Source organism: Anneissia japonica, unplaced genomic scaffold (assembly GCF_011630105.1).
Source record: "Anneissia japonica isolate Jap-2015-1 unplaced genomic scaffold, ASM1163010v1 scaffold287752_len1182401_cov188, whole genome shotgun sequence".
NCBI lineage: Eukaryota > Metazoa > Echinodermata > Crinoidea > Comatulida > Comatulidae > Anneissia > Anneissia japonica.
In genome coordinates, this window is record NW_022687544.1 from 348,431 (window position 1) to 360,847 (window position 12,417).

Consider the following 12,417-nt stretch of genomic DNA (forward strand, 5'->3'; position numbering starts at 1 on the left):
ACTGCGGCAGTGCCGATAGAAAACGGCAGCTTTTTTGGCACTGCGGCAGTGCCGATAGAAAACAGCAGCTTTTTTTGGCACTGCGGCAGTGCCAAATCGGCACTGCGGCAGTGCCGATAGCCACTACCAGCCACAATGGTTTCCCCCTGTCTGACCATGGAGTTATAATTATTTATAACTCCATGGTCTTACAAACCTGCCCCTAAACAGGCAAGCCTCCGCCTCCTAACAAACTCGCCCTCGACTATACACAGTGACCCACTAAAAATTTTACCCCTAACAAACTCGCCCACTAACAACAAACTCACTTTCTTAACAGAGTCGTTTCCTGAGTAAAGTTACCTAACTAAAATCTTGCACTAAAAGTCAATCGTGACGTCATCACTGTAACTCTCAAAGTTATTTGCCTATTCCCCAGCATCCAATAATTTGTATTATTGGACGCTTGACTTGATTTTTTTAAGGTTCGTGTGCAAAAAAAAATTCCTCATTTTTTCATCACCACAGCGAACACATCACACACCGCAATAAAAATTGAATTCGTAAAACAAGCTTAATTAGAACCCGAAGAAAGTTACTTCAAATTCAATATTAAGTATGAACAATTAAGGAATTCATTGAATCAGTGGACCCTCATAAACACAACAAACTGAATGTTTAATAGAAATATTCTAGACCTATTTTAAAGACTAGTCAAAGAACAAATTTAGATGTAGGCCTACGACCAGGCAGGCCGCCCGGGCCTCCTCCCTACTATTACTAGGCATAGGCCGTAGCCTGGCCTAGTTATGAAATCGCCACACGATTTTACCTGTCTGCATGCACCGACCAAAAACGACGTCAGTGACTGTATTCCCTCTTGAATGCTGAAATGTTTATTTCTTCGACGAAAGTCCATCAATATAGCATTACAAACAAGTTCTTTCTAACACAGTTATTCATCGTATCCGTACTGTACTGCTGATGTTAGATGAGTTAAGCGCGTACTGCAGGAGCAAAAATCAACATACGCACTGCTAAATCTAAATACGCACACGTATACTGATCATATCACTATAGCAACCGATGGCTGCTACAGCAGTTGGTTATAAAAAATTAAAAGACAGCGATTGACTTACAAAGCAATTAGTAGAGCATGCATCGTACACTAAACGGAAAATTATTATACTTGGGTTAGATTTAATGCATTCAAAATTTTTTCAAGCATTAAATCTAACCTTTGTACAATAATTTTCCTATAGAGTACTATATGGAGCTCTACTAATTGCTTATTAATATTATCAGATCAATCATAATTGTGTTGAAACGAGTAGAACAACATATTGGTATAGATATTATCAAATTGTTTGACTTGGTCAAGATGTGGAAGAAATTTATTATATTTATAATATATTGGTATTGTTTATGTTTTCATGTTATTCACATAAATATCATCATACATAAATATCAAATACAATATGAATTAAAAGACACTTACTATATAATTTCAAAACATGTTTGCAATTACAATATATTTTATTAAATCATATATTAATAGAATTGAAAGCATCCAACGTAGAGCCACCAGAATAATTATGTTTAAAAAAAATGGTGACTGGGACACACATTATGAAGATAGGCTGAAAACGCTTAACATATTAAGCATAGAAGATATTTTTAAATATCACCGGCTTGTTCTTGGTTTCAAAGTTCTTCATAATGTGTGTCCCCCAACATTAACAGAGTTTGTTCATAAGAGTGAGCGATGTGAGGGTAGGTTTATTCACTGGAAAGCCAAAAGCAATATTTTTCTTAATTCTGCTTTAGTGTCCTTTCCCAGGCTCTGGGAAGAAATACCTCCTCTACTTCAAAACTCTGTTAATGTTTCCTGTTTTATGAATAATTTAATTAAGCATTTTATTTCATTTTATGTTTCTGATTAGTTCTGATTGTTTTTGTGTATTTCATTTTATTTGAAGGATAGGGAGAAAATATTGTTTGGGCTTTCGCCCATTCCCTATCCGGGCAATGCATGATGTTTTTCTTCTATATGCTTTTTGCCAAATAAATATTATTATTATTATATTATGGTAATACATTATATTCATTAATGATTTACTGTTAACTGATAGAAATAATTAAAAATGTTTATCATCATCAATGTTTCCACATTTATGGCACTGAATTTCTAGTTCTGCAGAATAGGAATCATTTGTTAGGGGGTGAGTTTGTTGGAGGGAATTGTTATTGAGAGAGTTTGATAGGGGGTGCCTTTGTACTGTCGGAGGTGAGTTTGTCAAGGAGACAAGTTTGTTAGCTGCAACTTTGCTAGGGGGCGAGTTAATGGGAATACAAACCAACTATATACCTTGCCAGTTGTAATCCCCACCCAACAGTAAATTTTAATTTCAACTAACACTTTCTGGAAATAGTCTGTTTCCATCAAATTGGTTTTGGTTGAGTTGTTTTTTTATATGAAATATACTAAACAGTCCAGTGGTTACTAGCATGTAAAGAAATACCCATCGTTAGGAAAAAGCTGGGTCTAATTACACACGACAAGAAACTGTTTTCATCTAGTGTAGATCCTCAATATTGGTAATTATTATATACTTTTTTTTCTAAGAAATAATTTACAGTATTGTTATGTTAATTACAACTGCCATATTGAAATGAAATAAATGTTGTTTTTAGACTGAATTTAAATTTATATACAGTATCTAGTTTAGGCAAAGAACTTAAATAGTAGAAGAATGAGCTGCTTCACGTATTTGTATTAAAATTGATGGAACATCCGCCCTCCTGCGAATGGGGAAAAATTTGACCATTTTACCAAGTGGAGAAACTACAGGAAACAAACTGCTATTTATTATCTTTGGTTCAGGTGGATACCACTAATCAGCCAAATATTGGTACTTCACATGTACTGTAGCAGGGCCAGCTCGTAGCAGTGTAGGGTGCTGATGACCTAGGATCACCTGTCTAAATATATTTGTGTTATAACTTACAGATTGCGTTTAAGGAATTGTGATGGGAAACACAAACACCAAAGGTACAGTATGTTTAGTACTGGTAGCGTTCGTGTTTATTATTTGCTTACAGTGCTGTATTTATTATGTAAATATCTTCATTATGATTAATATAATATCTTTCTAGATATATTTAGCAGATCCTAATTCTCAAATGCAAGGTTGAAATATAAAGGAATAAATCACAACCAAAAATAACCCAATAAGAAAGTATAATCATACTCCAAGTGTTGACATGCATGCCATTGTGCTGGGATTCAAAAATGACCCCATGTGTTGGACATGGTCAGTACACACCCACCTCATACCTGAGGCGAGAAAATGTTTAGGATAAATGGAAATCTCATAATTATAAATGTTTTTATAATTGCCTTTTTGTGATCCAACCTAAATTTGTTCACCTATCAGCCCAACCAAGATAAACTATTATCATAACAATAATACTAAATAGTTAAATACTGTAGGGCTTCATACCAACAAGACCTCTAAGTGCTTCACAACAGTATGTGGTATATGCATGCGTGGTTGTTACTCCTTGACTATCGACTGACCCCTCCACACAAGGGGTTTGTTGACCCAGGTTGAGAACCATGGTTCTAAAGAATGAAGACTCAGTCTTATGTGAGGGCTTGATGACACAAAATTTAACAAGTTATAATACTGTACATACGGTAGAGTAAGTCTCTAGTATTCAAGCTGTTTGATATGGAGGCCATATATTTCAGCATAGCTACAGTAACTTGGTGACTCGCCATTTGTTCAAATAATATTTTCATAAAAATTTTCTCTGTAAACATATTTATATTTCAAACAAAAACGCCTAAATGGTCAAGGGTCAGTCACTATCTAAAATATTAAAAGTATGTAATTATTGTGACCAGTCAGGGAGCTGGACTCATTGTAAATAATTAACTTTTGAAAATGTATTTGCACATTATGGTTTCAAAAGTTACCAACAAAGTAAAGGAGCAACAGATAGAGATGTAAAACCGTAGGGAAAAGAACACTATCAACGTAATTGTTTTTTATTGCACTTTGATTAATCTTCACTTCAATGATGGCCCCCGGATTTGCTCGATGGGCAGTGGGATCAGTGTCCCTAATGGTAGGGCAAGTGGCCAAGGCCAAAGGCTGCCAAAAAAAATCTGAATATTAGTAGACCCAAAAATCGATTAAATAAGCCTTTGAAACGCCTAAATTGTCAAAATTTATGGGGGCTTTTCTCCCTGGACTACTTTCGAATCATTTTAAGCGACGTTCGACAACACCCACTTTGCTCTTGCTGGGGAAATCTGCCCCCCTTGTTGGGGGCACCGGCCCCCGTCAGGAACCGCGGACCCCTACTGGGAAAATCCTGGCGCCACCCCTGATAACAAGCATGGCGTACAAAAAAATTTTATTTTATGTAATTTCCAGTGACTCTACAAAATATTATACCAATACCAAAGTATTAGATGTTTGATTCAATGACTGGGTAATAATGCGAAGAACACAGAGGCCTACTTGGCATGATGCGCTGTAAATATTAGTTATTTTTTATAACCCACTTGCCTGTTTTGGATACCAAATAAAAGTTAATACTGTCATTGTCACTAAAATGGGAGACCCTATCATGTAAATTTGATTAAGTTTGATGTACTAAACATTCTATTGTACATAACATCTGCAACCACACAAAATATTTTGGTGACCCTATTTTGGGTTGCGACCCATAGTTTGAATAACATGGGAGTTAGTGACTTACAATCCCTTTGGAAATATTGTTCAACAATTCTGAAGTGAGGCCCTATACACATTTTTTCTAGTTTCCGTTATGGAGGTGGTAATAAAGTGACAGAGCCTGTTTGTAAAGTAAGTAGCTAATCCTGTTGCATTAAGAACTTAAATTATAAAATAACACGCACATGCCACTGATCTCTACTATAATAGCTGGATTGCTCATCAGCCAATCCTTGTATAGAAAAAAGTGAGGCTACCAAAGCCATGTTGGAGGGCCTAAGTGTTGTACTAGTTTAGACAGATTTCAACAATGCAAATAACTTCGCTTGCGCTTTTTTAAGCTGCATAGAACAGTCACATCAAGTGGTTAGATGATTTGAAAAATAGTCATTACGTTAAATTTATAGTTATTAATTAAAAGTATTGCAACAATCGTTATTTTTAACAATAATTTAACAAAATACCAAAAGAAACTTGCCTAAACTGATGCGTCACGTAGGCCCTCCAATATGGCATCGGTGGCCTCACTAAAACCAGCCAATCCAGATAGTAGAGATCAGTGGCACATGTACACAAGTCTAGTTAAGTTTCAACTCCCTTTATGCTCAGTTGTTTCAACATAGACTCCAAGTATGAAAGATGCGGATTATAGTACTCGCATTGTTTTATTTTTCTTTTTTTTTTATGCCCTATACACATTTTTTTCATTTTCTGTTATGGATTTTTCCAGCCTGGGCCTCTTTTTCCTGGGGCTACTTTCTGATTGGGATGTTTTCTGCTGGTTCTGCCTTCTGCTGGGGCCATTTTGTGTTGGGGCTACTGTCTGCTGGGGCCATTTTTTGCTGCTGGGTCCACTTTCACCAGTCAAACAAAGGTGATTGCATTTTGATAATACTAATCTCAATACACATTATGACAACAAAAAAATCCTTTAATATCAAATATTGATATTTTATGCTTATTCTCTTATCCTTTCAGAGACAGTGTTTAAGAGTGGCTGGTTTAAAAGACCTACGTATCGGTAAATTAGATTTTAATTCTGCAATGAGGATGTTACTTGTTACTACTTGTTCATTCTATAATACTTTTCCTTATGATTACAAAGCAATAACTGTCTTCCACTCTATGTAACAGTCCCTCCAAAAACAGCGCAGCACACCCAAACCAAAACCAATTATTCTGGCTTGGTTACACACCTTTATAATGATATAAATTAAATTTTTCTAAGCTCAAAAGTCAAATTCAAGATATTTATTTTTATGTATAAAAAATGTATTGTCTAAAATATTAAACTAAAATTTTTTTTTTTTATGTTTAATTTTAATATTGCAATATTTTTCTTGGAATTGCTATATTGCAATTTTGTATTTGATGAAAACAGTTTTAATATAAATTGATAATATTATTACTGTATTTATTATATATTTCTATATTTTCATATACTGTACCTAATGTTGCTTTATGGTTTTTGTTCAGTGGCATAATGACCCTGAGCTCTGGGGAAGTGGGGCTGGAGAAACCCTGGCCCTCAACCAAGCTCCTCTTTTTTCCAAGGTTCCTCTTACCCAGCACTGTAATGCCCCAGCAATCTAAGAGACACATCATCTGTCTATTCAAACTTTAACCAATGTCAAATCATAGTACTGTATAAACATAAAATTAGTATAGAACTGCAAGAAGTCCGACTCTCGTGGTTTTGTTAGAACATAATCCTATTTCAAAATGTACTGCCACGAAGGGGCATGTCCTTAGAAAACAAAATTTGAGCGAACTATATTCAAATTCTAATAAGGCGCCCTCTATTCGTGGCAATACTGTTTGTAATGTTCCATTGTGTGCATACAAAATCAGGGCAGTCAGAACTCTTGCGATTCTATACTCTTTGATTATACCAGGGGCGGATCCAGAAATGTCCAAAAGGAGGGGCCGGAAGCGGGGGCCGAAAGTTGGGCCGATTGAGACAACACTGTCGTAGGGGGTCTGGGGCATGCCCCCGCGAAATTTTTGTGTTCAATGTATTTATGTTAAGAATCTATTAAAAATTATTTTATTTGTTATCACAGGGCCTGGACATAGTATCAAATTGGAATCTGGAAGATTGGTTGTTACTGGAAATATTGCCTGGCCAAAGTCAGTAGGAGAAAGTAAGTAATTTTTATAATTGATGGTATATAAAGAAACAAGTACAAGCAATAATGAAAGATAAGAATCATTATTTAGTTAGTTAAGATCTGGTAGACATTTCATTGATGTTCTATGTAATGAATAACCTTTGAGCAATTAACAAATAAACTATGAATGAATTTGTAAGTATAATAAAAAAAAAAACTATTACAACTATTACAATTCTAAATACATTAAGCCTGATCATTTTTAGTTAAAGATAGAAATTACAAAATTTTCTGAGTTGTTTCAAATGTTTTTCATTGTAGAGAACCAACCATTTGTTATTGTAAGTGATAATAATGGTGACACATGGAAAATGGGAGGTAAAATTCAGTTGCCAAAATTAAATGATAAATCAGTTTCAGGAAATGAATGTCAGGTATGTGATAGCTGGAACAGATTCGTATTTCATGTGTCCTAGTCATTTTCGTCAATTGTTCTCCTCTTTCTTCTGCCGGTTACAGAAAATTCTGCTGTCTGCTCACCACCTGGTCCTATACTCCAGTGGCTACACATCATAATATTTTCTGGTAGTCAAATATCTTGAACTCACTTGCTACCTTCCATCTTATCTCTGCTCTTGCTGTTCTGTCATCAATATTTAGCGAAAAGCTTTAATCAATTTAAATCAAACCTCCCAAAGGAAGCAATTCAACTATAATATTATTATTACTGTTAACTTTAGGCTGTTGAGGTGGCACCCAACGATGTGGTTATAAATTGTAGAACACCAGGCACTTACCCACGAATACAGTGCTACAGTTCTGATGGTTGTGACACCTTTGGTCCATCCGAGGTTATGCAAACCTTGACTGAACCAAAAAATGGTTGCCAGGTAATTTATTTATTTTTGTGTAAATTTAGTTTTGTTTATTTTAAATCAATATATTTTACGTGGTTGATTATAAAAAAAGATTTTCTGTGTTACTTCACTGACCAATCAGTCCAAAATTATCATGGCACCATACTTTGGATTTGATAGTTAAATAAAAGAAACTAGAGCACTACTCCATACTTTAGGTGAGACCTGTGTTTGAATACTGAATACTGAATAATGCATGCAGGGTGTGTATGGGTGAGGCAGGCAATTCCATTATTTTTTTATGCTGATAGGGGCAAGATTCAAACAAAAAATTTTCGAATTCCTTGACCTTTACAATTCCCTTTGACTCTTTCAACCCAAAATTTAATCACCTATTCATACCTACCACTCCAATAAATTTATGATATCCATTCATTATTTTTTTTCTGTGTAATTCTGCTAACATACAGAAGGGATACCATTATTCTTATCATCATCATTGTCTTTGATTTGCAGGGAAGTATACTTGGTATCAGTGCACCATTGATGAGTGATGACCAAAAGTCTTGGGCACTTTTTAGTAACCCAAACAGTAAGAGATTAAGGTTGAATCTCTCGGTACGTTTAAGTAAAGACAGTTGTAAGACTTGGTCCGATCCACCAATAAAGGTCCTAGAATGTCTCGGTTCAGGTTATTCTGATTTAACCGGCTTTACTCAAGACAACCAGCAGAAATTTGCTTGCCTTTTTGAACGCATTAAGATTACCTCTAGGAATATTGATCTTATCATATTTACTATTGATATTTAAATGGAAAGGTAATCTTTATCAAAAGTAAGTGAGGTTTCATGAGAAAATTTTAGTTTTATGCCAGGCAACTTGATATATTCAAGAAGATAGATATGGATTCATATTTTGACAAAAATAGGTTTTTTTAAATATTTATGAAAAGTTTATTCTTAGTTGATTTCAATATTATATTAATACTAATTACCAACATTTAATTGTTAGCATTGCATGTCAATGGAAGATGAATTTCCTTGTTTTATTTTACAAGGACAATAAAATTATTTATCTTATCTTATTATCTTAATAGTGTTTTTGAGGCTGTTATTAAAAATTAATTGCAAAAGGTTTTTGATATTTTTTGACAAAATTGTTTAATTGACAAGTACTAAAATATGGATTATAATGCAATGTTCCTCTGTATTTTTATACATTGTTTTAAATCCTCTTTATTTAATGTAAAGTGCATAGAGGCAGTCCATGCAAAATGTGCTATATGAATGGCAATATATTATGATTATTATATCAATGCAATTATTTGTTTATGAAATTGAAGTACTTTAAATTTACTTTAAATTTGCACTCAAACAATCCAATGCAAGAATTTTTTATTTTGCAATTACATTTAAGTGGATTACCTCATATTAATGAAGATAAGATGTAGATATAACGTAGTACTTTACTGTCATAACATAAAACCTCGAATTGAAGCCATGGGCTGCTGCTTTTTTTTTGTGAACTTCGGATGGGTTCCTTTAACAGATGGGCTTCTTTTTGAGATGGGTTTCTTCTCGAGATTAGCCTATTAGGCGTCAATTCAAGGTTATATGGTATTCCCAACACGTGGATATGACACTGATGTAATTATAGTAAAATTTGAAAAAAAAAAAACAAATAACATATGAACTTAATTTATTTAATGTCTATTTAACTTTAAAATGATGTTCAATTTCTTGTATTGCTTTGCTTACAGTCCCACGGTTACAGAAGCCTAATGCAGGCAACGTATAAATAGTTTTTGGTACTTAACAAGATAATGAAGTCCTACCTATGGGATATTGAACGTATGAGATACTTTAACTATACTTTGTAGTTACAACTTAATATCATAATTTTCTACCAGGGCAATGGGTGGGAAAATACAATTTGTCGGTGAGAACAAAAAATTATATGAATTTTCTACATATTAGTGGACTCTAAAATCGATTAAATAAATCTTGGAAACTCCAAAATTGTTGTTTCCGAGTGGACGCCTGACCACACTCACTTTGCTCTCATTGGGGACCTTGGACCCCCGCCCGGACAGTTAGGCTTACATACTCTCCTTCTGGTGCTACCATTGCAGAGTGCTCTTAAAATTGAAACATGATTAATCATAAGTTATAAGCTCTTTAGATTTATCAATAAGAAAAACAATATTTATTCAATTTATAAGGAAATTTAAATCTAGTAAAAAAAATCATGTTCTTCAAACTATGGCATGGTCCATATTGGTACATTATCAGACTTTCGTGTGTAAATCTTTTTAAACAATGCTTCAGGTCTTGGTTTTCACCTTCATCAAACGTTATTTATATTGTACAATGTATACTTGTTTCAGATAATCAAACATATACTGTACGTCTTTCTTTCTGTTTTCATGTTGAATTGCCTTGATAGTAGATTCTCCATCAAACATTGTCGAGTCAAAAACACCTATGCATTTGAAGCCAAAATAATTATAATCATGGTGAAATAAAATGATTTTTCCTTGTTAAATGTTGAAGGTATTTGTATTAATGTATGCCTAAAACTTAGTGAGTCATTTAGATTATATATATATATATATATGAAGAAGGCGTGTCCACGTGTGTTTTGAAACATATGTAGAATATATTATAACGTAACAGTAAAGAAACTCAAATACGCAAGATGTTGACTTTAGAAACACTAAAATTTATTAGGCGAATATTTCGGCTACTCCTGTAGTCTTTGTCAACGCTTGACATAAAATGAACATATTGAGAAACTATCTTAGCAATATACAATTTGAGAAACAATACGGTAATTAAGTCAAAACAAGTCGGCATACGTCTATAAAGGATTAATGATAATGAACAAATAAACAGTGATAAGGGTGAACAATGAATGAGCAAGTGGTGGACTGTGGGAAAACATTACTATAGTTAATGCATGGGGGAATATTATATATATATATACATACTGGTATACATAAATAAATGCAGAAGCAATAAACAGCTATGATACTTTGACTTCTAGGACACACAGAAATATTTTTTATTTGCAAAATTTTCGGCAACTCCTGTTACCTTCGTCAGCGTTTGACATTCAATGAAGAGAACTGGAGATTTTTACCTTCCTCCCATATTGGCATTTTATTCCGTATTACAGAATCTACAGACAATATATCAATCGGTACCAAACATCAGTGTGAAGCTTGGTAGTTAGGTACACTTAGTCATAACAACTTACAGCGGTGTATGTTAATTCTATTATGCTGTTACAAGTTAGTCAGGATCCCACGTAGGATCAGGAGTCAATCAAAAGATACAATACGAATGTGTATAGTTATGATACTGAGATTATAATTTCTAAAATGAATGAGCATCTAACCAGGGATGGCACGAGGTGGGGGTGGGAGAAAAACCACTATTCGTCGGGACAAAAAGATATATGTATTTTGCACATATTAGTAGACTCTAAAATTGAATAAATAAGCCGAAACCTCTAAATTTTTCTCGTCGGGGAAATATTCCATCTCGTTGTGGGCATCGGATCCCCAGGTCGGGGACCATGGATCTCTGTCGGAGAAATCCTGGCGCCACCAGTGCATCTAACGTATGGTTGCACACTGTCAAGAATGCTACAGTTTCACATACAAGTATACAATGTTACTATAACTTCATATGATAATACACAATGCTACCATTTCACATTTCAACAGTCATCATTAAGTGTATGAGCATCTAACATATGGATGCACAACGTCATTTGCTACCATTTCACATACAAGTTTACAATACACGATGATACAATTCACATCAACATTATAATGTAATAATTATTAAGTGCATCTAACGTATGGATACACAGCATAAAATAAAACATTAAGGATATGTTATTGAGTCCTTGACTGGCTTCTTACTCAGCTTACATATGCGTCGCTATCGCATCACACGTCCCTCAATGTACATTTGGAGCACGCCCAATCAGCTTTCTTTGCAATCCACAGCCCACGTGCTTGAATGGGTTAAAGCAATTCCCGCTGTCGTACTATAAAATTGCTCTCTAAGGCCAGGAAACCTCTGTGCTCAACATGTTGCTAATCAATGAGGTCTTTCCAGTTTGATCACACCGTTCAATGAGCAGTACAAGCCGCAATGAGACAATTTTCCAGAATACCAATGTTTCATCCTTCCCCGCTGTAGCCAATACTAAAGAGACCTGTTACCAAGGACGTCGACCCGTGGTTGAAAGTGGGGGGGGGTGAAAAAAAAGCCTTGGGCTGTAGGTCCAAGCCTTGGTTGGGGACCAGGTGGCGAAGCCCTCGGAAGCTCTAGCGCACATATCCTTTTAATTGATTTTAAGCAATGCAATTAACCTTTATTTTCAAAATATTCAGTGGCGGATCCAGTAATTTAAAATAGAGCTGGGCCCAGAGAGGGACTTTTACAAATGGAGAGTGTAGACCACCTCAGCCCCACCATGGTTGGGGCTTAGGTAAGAAAATTTATGATTATGGCACCTCTAGTTGGTCGGAAATGGAACTCTCAGACTGAATTTGAATATAATTTTAATTTTTTTTCCACTTTTAAATTTTGAAAAAAAAAAAAAATATATAGGGATGGTGGGATGGCTGGGCCCCTTGAATCTGCCACTGAAATACTCATAAAAAAGTTTAAAATTATCCTCTTAGTAATAATTGTGCGTATTATG

General features: G+C 34.7%; 1 protein-coding gene and 1 long non-coding RNA gene across 2 annotated transcripts in view; both read left to right on the forward strand.

Annotated features, from left to right (window-relative positions):
- LOC117119628 overlaps positions 1-5,983 on the forward strand; it is a 9,284-nt gene extending 3,301 nt beyond the window's left edge. Inside the window, exons 2-3 of the long non-coding RNA XR_004447217.1 lie at positions 2,990-3,031; positions 5,706-5,983. This is a non-coding gene — a long non-coding RNA (uncharacterized LOC117119628). The remainder of the gene's footprint in view (positions 1-2,989; positions 3,032-5,705) is intronic.
- Positions 5,984-6,188: 205 nt separating this feature from the next.
- Positions 6,189-10,239, forward strand: LOC117120050 (sialidase-3-like). Its single transcript, XM_033265055.1, has 5 exons — positions 6,189-6,300; positions 6,791-6,871; positions 7,160-7,272; positions 7,579-7,728; positions 8,212-10,239. The coding sequence occupies exons 1-5, from the start codon at positions 6,189-6,191 to the stop codon at positions 8,503-8,505; spliced, it is 750 nt and encodes a 249-aa protein (XP_033120946.1). The 3' UTR covers positions 8,506-10,239.
- Positions 10,240-12,417: the final 2,178 nt, after the last annotated feature.

What these genes read in the sequence shown, in the direction of transcription:
- LOC117120050 (XM_033265055.1), top strand. Translation starts at nt 6,189, where the DNA reads ATGGTTTTTGTTCAGTGGCATAATGACCCTGAGCTCTGGGGAAGTGGG. An exon ending in GCCAAAGTCAGTAGGAGAAA is followed by an intron (nt 6,872 to 7,159) that starts GTAAGTAATTTT and finishes TTTTCATTGTAG; the next exon opens with AGAACCAACCATTTGTTATT. An exon ending in AACCAAAAAATGGTTGCCAG is followed by an intron (nt 7,729 to 8,211) that starts GTAATTTATTTA and finishes TTTGATTTGCAG; the next exon opens with GGAAGTATACTTGGTATCAG.